This window comes from Nipponia nippon, unplaced genomic scaffold, assembly GCF_047370975.1.
Source record: "Nipponia nippon isolate SJK-2023a ecotype South Korea unplaced genomic scaffold, ASM4737097v1 scaffold_1, whole genome shotgun sequence".
Taxonomy (NCBI): Eukaryota; Metazoa; Chordata; class Aves; order Pelecaniformes; family Threskiornithidae; genus Nipponia; species Nipponia nippon.
The window spans coordinates 114,778,262-114,796,175 of record NW_028262290.1 but is presented as its reverse complement, the minus strand read 5'-3'; the positions used below and the strand labels follow the sequence as shown (position 1 = coordinate 114,796,175).

Genomic DNA, 17,914 nt, shown 5'->3' with positions numbered 1-17,914 from the left:
ACAAGGGAGCTTTGAGTGAATTTGACGTTATCCCTCTGCTGTATATGCTGGGGACATCATGCTGTCATCTCTTCCTGTGCCCAAGGAGACCCACCTTTGGACGGGACAGATGCCGCAGCGAATAGCTGCTGCCTTGGTAGTCTGCATCTGCAGTACGTGCTCTGCGTCAGGAGTTTTGGGCTCATCCAGAATTAAAGGGCACCAGGAGATGTGATTCAGATATCTCTTCTGCTTTTCCTTCCTCCGCCTCTTGATAAGTCCATCTTACAAGAGCCGACCTTTTAAGTATATGCATAAATAATTACCACTACAGCTATAGTTACAATTGCTGCTGTCCAGCTAATGCTCCAGCTAGGAAGTGCTCGAGTTTGCTGAAAAGAATTTTTGTCTGTGAGAGTAACACCATGTTGATTTAAAAATTTATCTTTCAGAAATCATTTGCTAATCTCCCAATGGCTTTCACCGACGAGCTTGACTGGCCCCAGTTCTCAGAGATCACTGGATTTCTGAACTCCACCATTGGGTAAGCCAACAGGCAGGGTGGCCAAGTCATAGGAAGTCTCAAGGTCCCTCAAAGCACAGCAAGAAAAAAAAACAAACACAAAAACAGTGCTTGAAAGTAAAGATAAAAATGCTAGTCAGCTCTGTTAAGATTGACACTGGACCTAGGGATTTTTAAAAATCTTTTAAATATATGCACAGTACTCTAGCCCAGTCTTCCTAAAATTCAGGGTAGGTTTTAGAGCTGGTCAAACTGTAATTTAGAAGGAGAAAAAAAAAAACTAAGAAATGAAAAACAAACTTCCTTTTTTCAAAATTCTGAGGCAGAGAAAAGGGCAGCATTACTGAAACTAACAAAAATCAGCATTTTCCTTTTCTTTTAGTTTTTTTTTTCTCTTTCCCTCATCCTCCTGTTTCCTTTTGCTGCTGAAACAGTGGAAGAAATGGTAACCCCAGGGTTATTTCATGGTGTTCCCTTTTTTGGGGCAATCTTTCTTCCCCTTTCTTTTTTCACATTGAGAGGGAAGTAGCAAAAGAAGAATTTGGAAGTGCCTGTGACCTAATGTACTGTGTTACATTGGGTCACGTGGATGGAGAAGGATACAGGGATAGATGGAGAAAAAAGAAATCTCTGCCAGAGGGAAGGAAAATAAAGTCCAAACACAAAGAAAACACCTTGAAATGCCTGCAGCTTTAACTGTGAAGTTAAAAAAAATATTCATAATTTTGTTAATCATCTTTCTGGCCAGCATTAAGAGGCCCTTGACTCCTGCTGGAACTGAAGGATACAATCATCAACAGTGCCTGGTCTGACCTGAGTTTCAGATAATTTTTATTTTGTATGCCTAAGATAGGTCATGAATATAGTGAAATGCCAAACCAAGCATGAGTCAAGCCTAAACAGGCTCTCTACCAACAGAATTTAAAAGTTGGCAGAATATATTCTTTTTAAAAATATCTGTTGCACCGTACACTTGTACTTTTTGCTTCCTTTTTTCTCCCTGTGCAAAAACTAGGCTTTCGGCCTCAGCTACATTCACACAAAGTGTGTTTTAAAGTGGTATACTACTTGACAAGCCAACAGAGAAGATCTATGCAGCCTCTTCTTTCAGTCAGCAGCAAAACCACCCTTTAAAAACTTGTTACAATGTCCACCTACTCAATACACAGTTTTTAACTGGGCTGCAAAGAATCTGAAGTTCACAAGTGATCAGAGCTTAGTATTGACCCTGAAGTTGTCAGTGATAGGCCTTGGATCAGTGTTCAGTTTTTAATCTCTTTTTTAATCTCTTCCATATCTGGAAGAAAGAAAAGGACTGTTTGGGACTTCAAGGCATTTTTAAGGGAAGCAGCTCAAAATGCCACACCACAAAGACTAAGTGTGGTGGAGACTAGCTGGCAATGTGCAGTGGGAGGCTCCCATTTACTCCCAGCCTGCAGAAATAGAGACGCAAACTGATGGAGTCCGTGCTTGTCTTTCCCACCCCCCAATGGGTGAACAGGGGCACCACTTTTTAATATCTTCTGACCAAGAAGGTCTGTTTTCTTCTCCTCGTCCACCGTCCCGCTATGCTGAAAACCAAAGAGCTTGGGTGTTTCTTGTGTAGCCCATTGCACAGTGACTGGTTGATGTTATCATGCGTTTCTATGTAGGTAGTGTACTTTTTATTGCTGGTTTCAAAACTTATCGTTATCTTCTGTTTTTCTGCATTCGTCCAAGTTTGCTGTTCTTAAGCCACGGTATTTGTTACCTGATTCCTTTGGTGTCTAATTTCAAACACAAAATTAGCAGCCCTGATAGAGATGACCATGTACTCGTGCCTGGGAGCATGGTCTTCTCATCAGCTTCCCTTTGGGCTGTTCTCCTTTTCATTTGCATTTTCATTTTTCTCAACAGTGAAAAGTAAAGGAGAGAACTAATCACAATCAAGCATAACCTGTTTTCAGATCAATCCATCCAAGATTTATGGCATTGGGAAACAAATGCCCTGCCAATATTTCTTCTTTTTTATTTACTGTTCCATAACAACCAATTGAAAAGGCAATTAGTGAGCAATCAACAGGATTGTTTTGATAAATGAAGTATAACAAAAAGGTTTTTAAACACCTTATGTGGAAGACCAGGATAAAAGCATCCTGGATGGAACAATTTCAAATAAACTCTCCATCAATTTGTAGTTTCTGAGAGGATATGTTGGCTTCCATTTTAGGCCACCCTGTTCAAGATGAAAAAGATTTATGACCACAAAAAGGAGAGACGGTACAATAGAAGCATATACGTAACTGGGACATGGAGTTGTTCAGAGACAAGAACATACTTCATTTTTAATATCAGCTGTGTTTTCATCAGTATCACATGAGTTTAGCAGCTTGCTTTTCTTGATTTGTTTCAGAGGCTGGACAGACTCTCTGTATCTACGTTTACGCAGGAGAAATCGCTGTAATCACAGAGACTTACAGAACATTTCCCAAAATGGTATGTTAAGTTTTTTCACTTTTTTTTTTTTAACCTTACTAGTCTGATACTTGATGCTGCATTAATGAACATGATGCTGCATTAATGAACATCTTTTAGAATCAAATAGAAACCCCTTCTTAATTACATACATTTCTTATGGAAAAATAGAGAACAGCACTTACTTAACTCAGTGCCTTTTCTTCTGGCTTTGAGTAGGGAGGTGTGTGGCTTGGTCACTTTTCTCCACGCACAGACTAAGAATTTCCACTGGGCTAAAAATGAGTGTACCCCACTGTAACTCTATGGGGGATTTTTTTGGCCAAAAGGGGGGATTTAGAGGGATGTCGCTAGCAGTGATGGGGCTAAAAGGTCTGCCCTCCATCTCCTCTGGAAGCTGTGGCGTGGTCCCTGCTTGTTTGCACCCCCCTGCTCTGCACTGCCGCGGGGGATGCCGGGAGGGCCCTACACTGCACCCCACAGTAGCACAGGGGACTCACAGGGCTGCCACACGGGCAGGCAGAGTGGGCACAAAACAGTCATCAGTCTCATAGCAAGGGTGTCCAGTTCATCTCAGTACGTGATACCCTATTACCTTGTTCTGCTCTCTTTACATTAATGGGGGTTGTACTTTCTGCTCTTCCTTTTCCCTAATTCTCTCATAGACTTTTAAGAAAAAAAACCTCTCACTGTGTGCATCGTTCCTTTTTCTCTACACTTCACATGTCTCCTTTCCACTTACATTACAGACACCTACAGGATACAAAAGGAGGTGAGCCTATGTCAGGGCAAAAGACTCTAAAGAAAATTGTGAAGGGAATTTAAAAAAGAGAAAAATTACAAGTGACAGAAAAATCCCAGGATATCTTCCCTCAGTATCTTCTCTTTATCATCGCACTGACACCACATTGTAGAGGTTTGCTTTTATTGCCTCACTTGGCTTAATAGTTTCCCCGAATGGGAGGAATTAAATGGCCGCTTTCAGTGTCAGTAAAGCAAAAAGCTGGCCACCAATCTGACCTAGCCCCACCTGGGACAACTTAACCTTCCTCTGAAAATGATGCTTCACAGCCCCATATACATGCAATGAGAGGATGAGACACTGGAGATGCGGTTCTGATGGGGGGAGCATGCAGCCAAGAGCTGGAGCCCAGGGATGGCAAGCCAAGCCGGGGGCTGAGAGCAATGCTTGTCTCCAGCCCCCCTACAGAAGCAGTAGCGCTGTGTCAGAGCTCAGCACGGAGGGACTTTTGCCCGTTGCCCTTCTTGGGACGTGCATCTTCACCCTAGAGGAAAGCTTCCCCAGCCTCCATGCTAGCGGGATATCTGCCTTCCCTTTCTTAAAACATCCCATTATCCCCTGGAGATGGTGGACCCTTCCCTCCTGTGCAGCTGGCTGCAGGGTAGGGTGCTCAGCCAGGGCCAGGGAGGGAGCCCCTCAGCTCTCCGTGTATGTTACCCATGTCCCATGAATACATTCACATCAGAATTGCTGACATTCATTTTGGGTGACCAGTTTTGCTCACCAGGCACTCCAGAAGATGCTTGGTATATGAGATATAGGTTAATAATTCGTAACAAATCTGTTCTATGCCACCATTACTGCTTTCAGCTTGCGGTTGCACAACAAGCAGCTCACAGTCCTAATCAATGTTTTCCATTGAAGTGGCTTGCTGAACAGTTTTCTACAGATAATTTTTATGGGTTCATTGTTTTCAGTATGGTTTTGGTGGCTTGCCTTCCAGCAGTTTCACACAGGTTGGTAGGCCATGTGCTATTTCTGTTTTTTTGACTGGGTGAGTGGGATGCTCAGGTGTGAGGGCCGGGCATGAATGGTTAGGTGTGGAGTTAGAAAGTTCTTCTAAATGTTCTCCAGCACTTGTTGAAGATCCCTTGTTTTGATAGAAGCAGCCTAATAGTAAAATCAGTTGCTAGAATATTCCAAAAAATCATTAGATAAGCATGGTGAAAGTGAATACCCTCAGAATTTCTAAATAATTACAGAACAATCTTGCAATTGTCATCCATGTTTTGCAGGACATACTTGGATAATGTATGCTACTTCAAAACATGGATATTGTATATTCCTTTGCCATTTGTAGTCTGATCTGTCTCTTTGGGATTCTTGCCTTTGACCAGAAAAATTAGGCCTTGTTAACACATGCTGTGGCTCACTGAGCCATCAAGCACCAGATATCTCACACTGGCTTCAAAACCAGTTAAGAAATAATAATTTTTTTTTTCTTTGTCTGTCTTGGAAATTCTAGTTCATTTGGGGAAAACCAGAGACTTTTTTCTTTGCACCGTTACATTTCCAATTGCTTTTACAGCATAAGGGAGCAAAAGATTAGAAGTCAGTAAGCCATTCTTGCCCACACAGCACTTCTGGTGCTATCTGGACCCAGGCTCTTCCAGTGCACATTAGTGCTGGCTCCTTGTCAGCCACACAAGGTCTAAGAGCAAGAAAATCAAGAAGTGCAGCTCGAGTATTCCACGGTTTATGAAATCTAGGGTTGCTCACAAGCGGAAGCAAACCCAACCCTCACTCCTCAACCAAAACTAAAAAACCCCACCCGTCTGAAAATGTTTGGAAAGCAATAGAGAGGGGGAAAGGAAAGATCCAGGAATAGCTGCCAGGACATTCAACAGCGTAAGGGTAACTGTTCTGCCGCATCCCTTTTTCTCTCTTGAGTGTTTTCATCACAGATTGCATCCTCTTTCACAAAAACTTCCTTGAAGACTCAATTTACTCATGAAAACGGTTCTCTAAAAAAACCCTTCATTTCCTTGATGTATTTACTTGATTTGTAAATGTGCTAATGCTTTCCACAGGGCTGCTTATAACTACCTACGCTCGTAGAGGTAATACATACCCAAGAACAGCTTCTTACTTTTTTGTAAATACATTTTTACTTTCTAGAGATTCCAACAGTTTATTTGTGCTGGAGCTTCAGCCGCAGTCCAGGGAGCCATGCGGCAGAATGGCTTAACAGAGCGGTGTTGAACTCTAGCTGAAAGAAGGGCTAATAAACAGAAAAAAACCTGCCAGTAGTTATGTTCCAAGCCATATTTTCTAAGGATTTTGTGGGGCTCTTATTCTGCTGAAAAGAGCTTCTCAGCAGAAGGGCTGGATTTTGAATGGACCAGCAACCCTCAGGAGACAAGCAGCAGACAGATACATTCATTTTTAGCTTGGAAGAACTGCATTATTTAAAGCATAAAGGATCCCTTGATATATGCGGTTGGCATCACTGTGAGTGATAGTAACAAAGGCACAACTATTAAAATGCAAAGTGTATTATTGCAGCCTTAGGGGTTTATCTCTTAGATCTTTCCCCTGTACCAATCCAGCAGGGATTTAACGATGTTCTGTCCACAAGTTTCCCCCCAAGAGCTGCGGGGAAGACAGGATTTGCTCCTCAAAGCAAGCTTCAGAGGCACAATGCAGAAAAGAGGAGAAGAGAGAGAGACCAGGGAAGAGCTGAGCAAAGAATAGAGGGAGGGTAATACAAGAGGAAAAGGAGAAAGAAAAGAGGAGAGAGTGAAAATACTGCAAAATAAAAGCAAGTACAACCTGTAGGGCCTGCTTCTCTGAAGTTTATGTTTCTGTACGTTGCTGTGAGGTACGCTTCTTGCAGTCAGTCCTAGTCTAATCTTGAACAAAACATAAAGCTTTTTTTGGCTCCTTGTTTGCTATCACTCTTGCACTGCAGGTGATGGAGTTTCATTTGTGCGCTGTGGATAGTTAAGACATATATGCATAGCCTTTAAAGACCTACTAGTAAGTTTTATGCATAAAGACTTTCTTAATTGGGAATGCTTTTCTCATTCAAGATATAAATGAAAGATTATAAATGCTCACAGATGCTTAGGTGTAGCTAGCTCTTTTCCTGGAGGAGGACAGACTTACATCCAACCATTTGGGTGAATTGCGATTGAAATGCAGATCTTCTTGGGAGGGGTGCAGCTGACCTAATACTATTTTTCGTAAGTCTGCCACTCATGGGGAGAGTAATGCAGACACCCAAATGTTGGTGTCTAGTGCTATTTAAGATGCTTTACAGTATCTTTCCCACTTCCAGCTGCCTCTCCAGAAGTGCACAATCTCTCAGGCATCCTGTGTTGTATCTGCCAGCCCTGCTGCAGGTGCCTTGGATACTCTGGGATGTCAAAAATGGCACTTGGTGCCTATGTTTAGGACCTGAATCAGTCCCAACGTGGTATAGCTGTGAGACGCTTACTCTCTCAGAAGAGTGAGAACAGTTCCCTTTGCAATTTATAGGGAAAGTTAAAAGTAGATCGACTGTTGACAAGTCAGGTTGGCTGGTTTACAAGAGACTACTATGTTCAACAGATGGGAAGAAGCTGCCAGATCTGGATTAAAAGCCAGATCCAAACAACCCAGCGCTTAAAAGTGCTGGATTTTCTACAGTCTGAAGTGTGGGACTCAGGTAAGCAGCAGTAGGTCCCTGGATATAGCTTTACTTCCTAATGCCGGCACCCAAAAAAGTTACACAGATGACTTGTTCCATTTTTATTTTTAATGTTTCTGCATTCTTGGAAATATGCAGTGAAGTTGGGTTTTGCGCTTCATTTTATTTGTCACTATAACCATATTGTACTATTTCTCTTATTCCCACTACGCGTGATCAGGTGGTTATTCAGGAAACCTCCTCTATTTAATAAAAAGGTGAGTGTTTAATGGGATTCGAATGGTGACTGGGGGTACAGAATTGTTGCAGGAGTCCTACTTCTTCAAAAGAAACAAGCAAAGCACTGTAAGTAATGTATTATCCACAAGTGTCCTAAAAAGGACAGGTTCCCTTGGCCACTGTGCTCTGAAGTGCCGGCTGTTTCTTCTCTGGCGTAAATATTCATCAACAGAAGAAAAACTGTTTTAAAGTGTGGATGTAACCATCTCCAGGGCCTTGATCTTGGCCCAGTTAAGCCAACGGAGCATTTCCAGTGATTTTAGGGAAGAGACTAAGCCTTTCCCTAAATCTGTGCTTTGTGTCCCCCTAACTGCATTACTCCTGGTTTGTAGCAGTGTCAACAGACATGGGCAGGTCCACTGTCTTATCTCCATATGGACATGATTGAGTAGCTGCTGGATAGTGAGAGGCAGCAACTCTCCTTTTCAGATGAATTTGGGTGGTCTGTGGGGCAGCTGGGTTTGATTTAGTTTGCTTGATGCTGATATAGTTCTCATCCTAAGGGATTTATTGTTCTGTCCTCTACAAAAAGTAGTAATGAATCCTTGACCTTTGGCACTGAACTTCAGACCACATCCTGATTTGATCTTGAGCCCAATCCTACACATAAACTTGGTTGTCAGCCAAACATAGTCGTCTTCTCCTATCTCTGATTAAAAACTTCCCATCTTGATTTGTGTCTTTGCCCCGAAATGAAACTACTTGATTTGGCTTCTGAATAATACAAAGAAGACAGAAAGCCAGCAGGAAAAACAGTGAAAAAGGCAAGTCCATGAGGGGCAAAAGGAAGAAGCGAAAAAACCTGTATTTAAGAAACTTTACTAAAATACAAAACTGTAAAAAAACTCGAAAAAAAACCTTTCCCAAATGCAGAAGCATAGTCATCTGAGCATTGGCCAAATCTAAGGGAGCTAATTCCAAATGTGATCTCATACAAGCATGGTGTGTGATTGACACTGAGAATGTATTTCCCCATTAATATAGCTGCGTATTTATCTTTTAGCTTGGCCAGAAACCAGCTGTTGGACAAGCCAGCCATAGTTATCTACGCTACAATTGGGAATGATGTCTGCAATGGGTAAGGTGTAAACTGAATTAACATTCATAGCATCATAAATTTGACTTCTTTAGAGTACTGCTGGCTGCTTGGACATTTATGTCTCATTGCTTTGTGCTTCCCCATGACGGCAGTTTTCTTTGCTATTAGTCTGTGCTTCATTCTTATTTTTCTGCTGAAAATACTGGTTGTTACCTTACTTGTATTTCTCATAGCCACCCACCAGTCCTCATTTGGAGCTTGTCTTTCTTTCTTTCACAAGCTGGTGATAAGTGACCAGTGGCATGTCTGAAGTAGAATATTTCTAACTTAGCAGATGAAATGAACAACAGGAGGGGGAAAAAAAGTGTTTAAAAGCATGTATATCCATCTTACCCAGTGTGTCACCTCCTGTCAGGAGGTAGAGCGTGACTGGTTTACCTTTTCTGAAGAATGACAACGTAGTCCCCTGTCGAGGTCTATTTTCACTCTGCCTCTGCTGCACACTGCCTGCAGTCTTTGCTGTGTTCTCCTGACGAGGTGTTTTGTCTTTCTGGCTTTACTCATGTCATAAGCTCAGCAGGAGAATGAACTGAAGCTTTCAAAACAAATAGTTCTGGCATTATCCATTAGCAATGCTCATAGGGATACCAAGAGGTCACTAGTTGGATGCTTCCCTTCCTCCTGATACTGGGAAGGCAGAAAACACCTTGCAACCAGGCCAATGCAGAGCACGTCCATACCATAGTCTTGGTTTTGCAGGTGGTCGAAGTGCTGTTGTTAATGTAACATTATTTTCACCATAATGACTCTTCAGGTTTTCTTTTAAGTGGAAAAAATAAATCTGACTTATGCGGAGACTTTCAAAACACTCATTTTAATAAATGATGCATGCTCAGCTAAGTCCCCTTCCGAAGCTTTTGAAAAGTCTCACCTGCAGGTTGCATAATGAACTTAGAGCTATTATGCAGGCTGCCAGACTTTGCCATTAAAATATCCTGGTTTGGGTTTCCTAAAACTTTGCTTAACAGCAAGTGCTTAGGTTGAAACTTTGCATGTCGGGTGTTGTGCTCCAGATGTGGATGGCCAGAGGCCAGGCAAGGGCAGCAACGCGGAGCCCTCAGCCAGGGCAGAAGCGGGACCGCAGGGGCCGCATTTTAGGTCCTTCCCTGGCACCATCATCTCCCCGGCCACCTGTGAGCAGCACGCAGAGTTAACCTCCCATGAAACATCTCCCTCCAGTGCTCACTACAAAACATCTCCCTCCGGTGCTCGCGCTCTCTCTGCACCCCTGCCCAGAACTGCCAAATCTGCCCTCAGCACCACCCTCCTGTTTAGGGAAGGATGCACAAATCCTCAAAAGTAACTCCACCACTCTTCAACTGAGGGGGAAAAGCAGTCACAGACCTTCTGCTACTTGCTGACAAGACTGTCCTGGGCATCTGTTTATTGAGAAGCTTATGGAGGTATCATTACAGCCAGCCCCAGGATGATGAGCTTCCCCCGCCCCCAGATAGCGCCTTCGCTGAAGTCCATAGTTCCTGCTGCAGAGACTTTCGAGGTGTCTTCTCCTAGGCTTGGCCCAGGCTCTGCTGTGTACATATTTAAATTCTGCTGTTTCACTGACTTTGCTAAAAGCACCTCTTTTTCCTTTGTTTTATTCCTCATTCTGCAGGTTATTCCTTTCACTTCCTCTGTCTCTAACACTGCTTTCTATTCTTGCCTTAAGTAAAAAGAAATTTTCCACAAATTTAAACCATTTTGGCCTTGGCTCACCCATTTGTATGTCCTAAAACAGTGTTTATTACTTGAAACTCTGCTGGTTTTTTATCCCAGCATCCATTACCTGGCAGAGACACTTTTGTCTGCTCAAATCCTATCTATCTGCTGTCTGTTTTCTTCCAAAACATTTGCTGCATCAAAAGAGGCTATCAGGCTGTAGTGATCCCTGTGACTGCAGCGAGGAAAGATGCTGTACCTTCTGTAGAAACATGCTGTTTCCATGCTTTTTCCATCGAGTGGGATGTACAGCGGAGAGCGATTTTTTCGGTGTCCAGTCACTGCGTGTAGCTGCCCTGGCTCTGATGTACCCACAGAGGTTACAGCGGATGCGGAGCATCCGATGGGCTTGACTTCAAACTTAGAGCTTGACAAATAAAAACCTCTTCAAGCACATCTTTAAACTGCAGTAATAGAGCCTTTCTGGCCTTATGCTGTATTTTACCTTCAAAAGAGAGCGGTATGCTGAGCAGACTGGAGACGCAGGTCTTTTAGCCAAAGCATTGTTAAAATGCCAGTATTTCATCCCATGCGAAGAGCAGGGCAGTGAGTAATATGGATGTTTGTAGATGAGAAAGATAATGAAATTGGCAGCCTGTGTTACATGTTCCCAGTAGTCTCCACACTGTGGTGTCCAAACAGGGGGGTTAGAAAAATAAAGACAGATGGCAATGGTATCTCTCAGCCCACTGAGGTGTAAATATGGGACACAATGTGGGACACACAGACCTGGAACAAAAAAAAATTCAGACAAGGAAATAATGAGCACCAGCAGTCTCAAATTCTGTACAATTATTGCACGTATTGGTTGCATTCAGGGTAAGGCGCCATTTCTCCAGCCTCTCTTTTGCAGCTTTGCAGTTATGGCATCTGCAGCAAACAGAAAGGTGACAGCAGCAGAGTGGGGTGAGCAGGCAGCCACCGGGAAGGGAACTTGTACAGAGCGGCACCGGCGCCAGCGAGAGCATAGCACTCCCTTATTGTAAGGCTACCGTCACCAAAGTGCTGCTGCACCCCTCTGGCCCTAAAAATAGTATGTGAGTGTGCAATACCTCTAACTCTCGTGTCCCTGGCACACCACCCCTCTGCAACAAGCTGGAGCTGAACTCCTGTACTGTGGATCCAGCTCTGTGTGTACGTGCATGTGGCATGTGTGAGTGTGTGCACATGGTGTGCCTGCTCACCAGCTGACCCCATAGGCCAGTGGCCCAAACCCTGGGCATGTAACAGCAGGTGGCTGGAAAGCAGTCGTGTATAGCTGAAACATTGGCTTGGGGGGATATTTATTTGGGTTGGGGTCATGTGGAGAGGGGAATTGCTGCCCTGCAGGACATGGCAGGCCAGGCCCATGAACCCCGTGCAGAAGGAGGGTGGAGATCTGCATATGGACTATGCCAGACCCTGTTATAAAGGACTGGAGGAGGCCTCTGTGGCAGAGGAGAGCTGGAAAAGCTTCACACAGATTGCATGAGGCTGTCAGGTCCCTCCGTGTTATATGTGTGCACAGCTAGGGTACCCGTGGCGTTAGGACATCCAGGAGCTGTGTGGACATCCAAGGATATTACTGTGTATTAGTGTATTGTAGGGAGGCAGGGAGTGCTCCCTAAAATGCCCAGATCCAATGCAACAAGAATCCTAACATTAATGTGTGCTTGCTACGCTCTGACACAATGAACCATGGCCAACATCAGCTTCCAGAGGCCGCAGGTGGGCAGAGGCTCTCACTGGCTGCTGCTGCCCAGGGGGACCGTGTGAGGGTACCACAACAGCCACCCACACTCACCCAGGCACCTTGCAGTCCTTATGGCAGAGCCCAAAACAACGTGCCTACGAGATGGCTTGTTTCTCAGTCGGTTTCAATTTCATAGCCTGGCACAGAAAGGAAATGTGAAGAAATGCACTGAAATATCTGCATGACTTCAGCAGAGAATGACAAGAGAAAGTGGAGTAATGAATGTCATATTAATTTTGGCTCACACTGACGTGTTTACTTGTAGTAGAGGCCTTACATCAGAGCACTATTTTGAAATCGAGTGCTGCAACACCTGTAGGTGAAATGAAGTGATTTAAAGGCAAAAACCACAGTCTTATCTCAAAAATACCTTGCTTGGGTGGCTGTCGCAAGGATAAGCCTGAATCTTAACACTGTTTTTCGGTTCTCGCTAACCAGAAAGTCTGAAATGCTTCAGCAGCACATACTGCATTAAGATAAATTTCTGGGCCCAGGGACCTCGTCTAATTATTATTTTGTGTGCAAAATGCAGCCCACTGAAGAATCTCAAATCCTTGCTAGGGAACCCGGTTCTCCCACACAGGACTTAACACCCCCTGCAAACATTTCTAATGCCTCAAGACAGAACAACAACGCTTTTGAAGCTCCTGGTTCTACAGTGTTCACTGACAAGAAATCCTACCTGATTCCCCAGCAGCTCACTCGGCACTGCAAGCATCAAGTTTGCCCTTCTCTTACCCCTGGGAAGCTGTGAAAGAGATTAAAGGACTTTCCCAGGGAAAGGACCTGGATGGAGCCTCCTGGCTGCTAAGCTGATCGCTTCCCTACAAGCCCATGAGGAGAAAATATGGGAACTGCTAAAACAATAAGGATGGACATTAGTGTACCCTTATGCACTACTTGGAAGGACATCCCTTGTCTGTCTTCTTGAGCAACGAGATCAGCTCCTCAGTGGGTGTTGAGGCTTTCTCTCTGAAAGCTTTGGTCCAGCTGAGCTGTACCCCCAAGGCAGGGCCAAAACTGTCACGGGAGCCTGCTTCCCAAGGTGCATGGTCCATGCCATGCACAGCCACACACATTGATGTGCTCCAAATCCCGGCTATGGTTCCCTCGCTGCTATCTCTGGGGGCTCTTTTAAGAGCTTCTGTTGCAAATGCATGTCTTTATTGTCTTTCCCAATTCAAAAAAGGCAACTTATGGATTTACATGCTCTGCTCTGTGTGCCCCAAGGGGGCCCAGGCCACCCTGGAGCTGCCTGGGGTTTGTGGAAGCACACAATGGTGCCCTTCTTTCCATCCCACTGACTCTTTGCTTTGAGAGAGGGCAATGGGACATCTCCGGACAACAGGAGGCTTCTCCCTAGAGCTGGCCCTGCTCTGCCTCCCAGGTGTTGCTGGAACGGGGCCCCGCAGAGCTGGGGTATCTCCCATGCCAGAGACCTGTGGATCCTCTCTTGCTGGGATGGGGCAGCCTCCTCAGGGCAGCATTCACCCACTTGCTCATAGCCCCTGTTACGGACACGTGCACCATGAGAGCATCGCAATTGCTCTCGGGGGGGGAGAGTGGGTGAATGCTTTTTCTGTAATAAAGTGGTTGTTTTAATAACATAACTAGAACAGTGTTCTCTAGGCAGCCTGGGGTGGTTTTGCTTGTTTGTTTTTCTTATATAAGCTGAAATTTATTTCAACTTCAGGATTTTATTTCCCCACCCCCTGCGGCATTTACAGCTAAATGCAAGAGGGGAGGGATAAACCTGAGCCTGGGACTCTGGCTTGAAGAGGTTCAGGCCTGCCAGTGAGCCACAAAATGCGGGCGTTCAGTCCATGTGGGACACTGACACAGCTCCCATACCCTAATGAACATTTCTGAGGACTATTTTATCTTAATTACCTCCTCCCTCCAGCCTCCTCTTCCTCCCTCCAGTCTCCCACCTTTGTCCAGACCCCTTGCTACTCTCCTGCCCTCCTGCAGAGCTGTAGTAAGAGGCATACGACATGTGAGAGACAAAGCTACCATAGATATTTCTACCCGGCATAATCAAAGAGCATGTTGAATGTAAGCTACATGCAGCAACCCATGGGGAAAGAAGCCCTCCTTTCATCTTTCTGTGGGGCATCACGCACCCTGAACCCATGTGTGTAGAGCAGCACTGGTTCCCCCTGTTCAGAGCCGAACCACGGAGGCTCTTTTAAACAGATGAAGCAGGACCCTACAACCCCTTGGGGCAATGGATCCTTTTCCTACTGAAACTTGAGATAGACATTAGATCAGTCAAATGTCAGCTGCAGGCTGGAGTTTGATAAGTACGCCAAGGGCAGTGTCTTTGCAGTCACCAAAAGCAGCATGGACTTTTAAGGACTACAGCTAGGCAAGTTCCTAGGTTTATATCAAGTGGCTTAAGATGCTCTGCAAGAGCTACAAAGAACATGGCACCAGGGTTACCGGCGTAGTTTTACATGGATTTTTAACACCACAGGAAACCAATGATGTGGTCATAGCCTGCTTCATGGCTCTGATTCTCCTCTCTGCACTGTAAATAAAGACTAACTCATTTGCAAACTATGGAATAAAACCCACAGGAGAGCTAAGGCTTTTTTTCTTTATGGAGGTATGCTGGGCCTGGCTAGGATAGAGTTAGTTTTCTTCATAGCAGCTCCTAAGGTGCTGTGTTTTAGATTTTTGACCAAAACAATGCTGATAACACACTTTTTCAGCTGTTGCCGAGCAGTGTTTGCACAGCATTGGGGTCTTATTTGTTTCTCATTCTGCCCCCCCAGTGAATAGATCAGGGGGGTGCACAAGAGGTTTGGAGGAGACACAACTAGGCGGATGACCCAAACTGACCAAAGAGATTCCCTGCTATACAACATCATGCTCAGCAATAAAAAGGGAGAGGAGGGAATTTTAGGGGGGTTAGCCATCTTTTGCTCAGGAACTGGCTGGGCATCGGTCTCCCCATGGGAGGTGATGAATGATTGCCTTTGCATTACTTCTTTTGCTTGCTTTCTCTCTTCTTCTACTTCTCCTTTGCTTATGGAACAATAACTTTTTTTTTTTCTTGACCCCCCAAGTTTTCTTGCTTTTACTCTTCCTTTCCTCCTCCCCCGTCTCACTGGGGGTGGGGGGCAAGCAAGCGAGAGTCTGTGTGATGCTTAGCTGCCCACCGGGGTTAACCCACAACAGGAGGCCACTCTATAAAAAAGGGATACATCTGTCTGTTTTTAGCAGGGAGAAGGGTTACACCGAGGGAGGTTTCTGTATCACTTCTGATTTTGGCAATAACAATGAGACTAAAACACATATAGCATAATTTTTATAAAGTTTTATCTAGCTAACTTACAGCAAAGAAGAAAATGCTGCTGTTTAAGGTGTTTCACAATGTTACCTGACACAAGGTCCTGTTGGCATCCTCTTCTTCTGCAGGAACCGTGACACGCTGGCTCACATGACTACACCCAAAGAGATGCTCTCCAACGTGGTTCAAGCTCTGCAATACCTGGACTCCCGTCTTCCAAATGGCAGCCATGTGATTTTAACAGGCTTGGTAGATGGCCGCTTTCTCTGGGATAACCTGCATGACAGATACCATCCTCTAGGTCAGTATGAGATGTTGTGGGGTCCTCCTGGTTATCTGCTTGCTCGTGTTGCCTTCTCTCCCTGAATAATTTATGAACCTATTGACAATTTCAAGCAAACCTGACAGAGTGGAGGAGATGACTGAGAAATATGAGACAGATATTGGCTGTGTAGTAGAAGTAGCAGAGCCAGCTTACCATCCTCAGTGCAAGACAGGGCAGCTAGAAGGCAGACCCCTAACATGCCTGGTCCCCCCCCCCAAACTGGACCCTCTCAGCTCCAAAGCAGGCTCAATATATGCTCTGACTGTGGAAACAAGCTGTTCTGCCTCAGCCTTGGCCCAAAATTGTGGCCAGCCTGCCTGCACTTCATCCTGGTTGTTGTTACAGGTGGAAGTAGACATTCGGTGAACACCTCCACTCACTGACTGATGGATGTCTTGGTAAAACTGCATGTGGGCCAGGACAGAAGATTAAGTCAGGGGGTTGCGAAAAACTGGTTAGATATTAGAGAAATAAATTTTCTGCAAGCACTGGGTGCCTGCCACCTCATACCCTACCTACAGGTGTGATGATTGAAACTTCACACCATGTGCAGGCACGTTTTGGGGCATTGCCTCAGAGTGCAGTTGCCGTCAGGTGCTTTGGGGCAGTGTTTTCAGAGATTTGGAGGCTGCCTTTGGGAACCTGTCATCTCAGAGTGTCCATGAAACTGTATGTCTGACTGTTGACAGACCACTTGCTCCTTGGCTTCATCCTGTGCCAAGCAGCAAGGAGGAACGTCATCAGAGGGGGCTGCATTCACATGCAACGACGTGTGATGTCCTTGGTTAGTCCAATGGCTGTGCCTCTGGGGTCAGTGTGGAAACATGTCCCTGGGGACGTAGGAGGTTGTAGGGTTAGAAAGCTTGGAAGCTGGTTGCAGAACCCCTTCTCTACAAATTTATACCACCCCGCAGTGGATACAGAAGGTGAAATATTTTATGCAGGTAGCAAAGAAATACAAAAACAGCTAAAGTAAGTCTCTTGTTCTCCAGTCAAATGTGTGTACAAGGAACGATCGTGGCCATTCTGCTGTCAAATTTTAGACCAAAAGCATGTTCTTCTTTTTATTTGGGTAAAGGAAGCTCTCTTGCATCTGAACAAGTGGAATGTTGTTGTCATCTTAGTTCTCATCAGTAAAGAGAGAGAGAAGCTAAATCACATCATTAAAAGAGCAGATTACATCTTCAGATGATTTTGGCAACCACTGGATACTAGAGCTTTCAGCAGACCCTGTGCCATGGTTTCCCCAAGGTTTCCCAATCACTGCCAGTGGCCCCACAGCTTCTGTGTTATCTACTATGGGTTATGTTACCCCTCAAAAGTACTTGCCTCTTCTCAGGAAGTCTGAGGTCTCCATTTCTATTCCTGATACATTGCTACCTTTTTCTCTAATAAGCACTATACTGCTATCAAGTGAAAGCAGAAAAAAAGAAAAATAAAAGAAAAATTTTGTCCCTTTTAGGGCAGGGGGAGCCTATGATAATTATTTTTCAGTCCCATAAATACATTTCTTCCCTTGACTGCATGTTTATCACAGGGACTTTTCTTCTACTGGATATCTAATTATCAGAGACAACACGTAGCATTTTTTGGCACAAGCCAAATCAGGAGTGATTAGCTATAGGACCAGTTGGAAATTTTTCAGAGGGGCTGATTTGCCTTAGGGGGACCCAATTAATCCTAAGCAACATGTTTTGTAGCAAGGGATCACTTCTGGCAGCTCCTCCGACGGATTGCGAGCAGGTTTCCCCACATGGCTGCCAGTCAGGCACGACCAGATGTCGGTCTGGCTTTCTGCTGAATCCCTGGTCCCCAACAGCCCATCCCAGGACCCGATGCTTTCAGGCTCCATGGGTCTGGGACATCCCCATCATCCAGGAGTGACACTAGATCTTTGAGCTCCCCATCTTTTGCTCCTCAGGCAGCTGATACTGCTGCTGTGTGATGGGCAGCCATGAGATAGGCAGGAATCACATTTATACCAGGGAGCCGCTGCAAAGCAACCTGAGGAGCCCGTTACACTTGGTAGCAATCATGCTTTGCAGTTCCCAAAACAACAACAAAAATTTCTTATTTCAG

The 17,914-nt window shown here is 44.8% G+C and overlaps 1 protein-coding gene across 1 annotated transcript in view; it reads left to right on the top strand.

Moving 5' to 3' along the window:
* Positions 1-17,914, top strand: part of AOAH (acyloxyacyl hydrolase) — a 79,869-nt gene that overhangs the window by 48,875 nt on the left and 13,080 nt on the right. Inside the window, exons 13-17 of the mRNA XM_009464427.2 lie at positions 432-523; positions 2,895-2,977; positions 7,610-7,646; positions 8,672-8,746; positions 15,639-15,811. Coding sequence (XP_009462702.1) covers positions 432-523; positions 2,895-2,977; positions 7,610-7,646; positions 8,672-8,746; positions 15,639-15,811 — 460 coding nt within the window. The remainder of the gene's footprint in view (positions 1-431; positions 524-2,894; positions 2,978-7,609; positions 7,647-8,671; positions 8,747-15,638; positions 15,812-17,914) is intronic.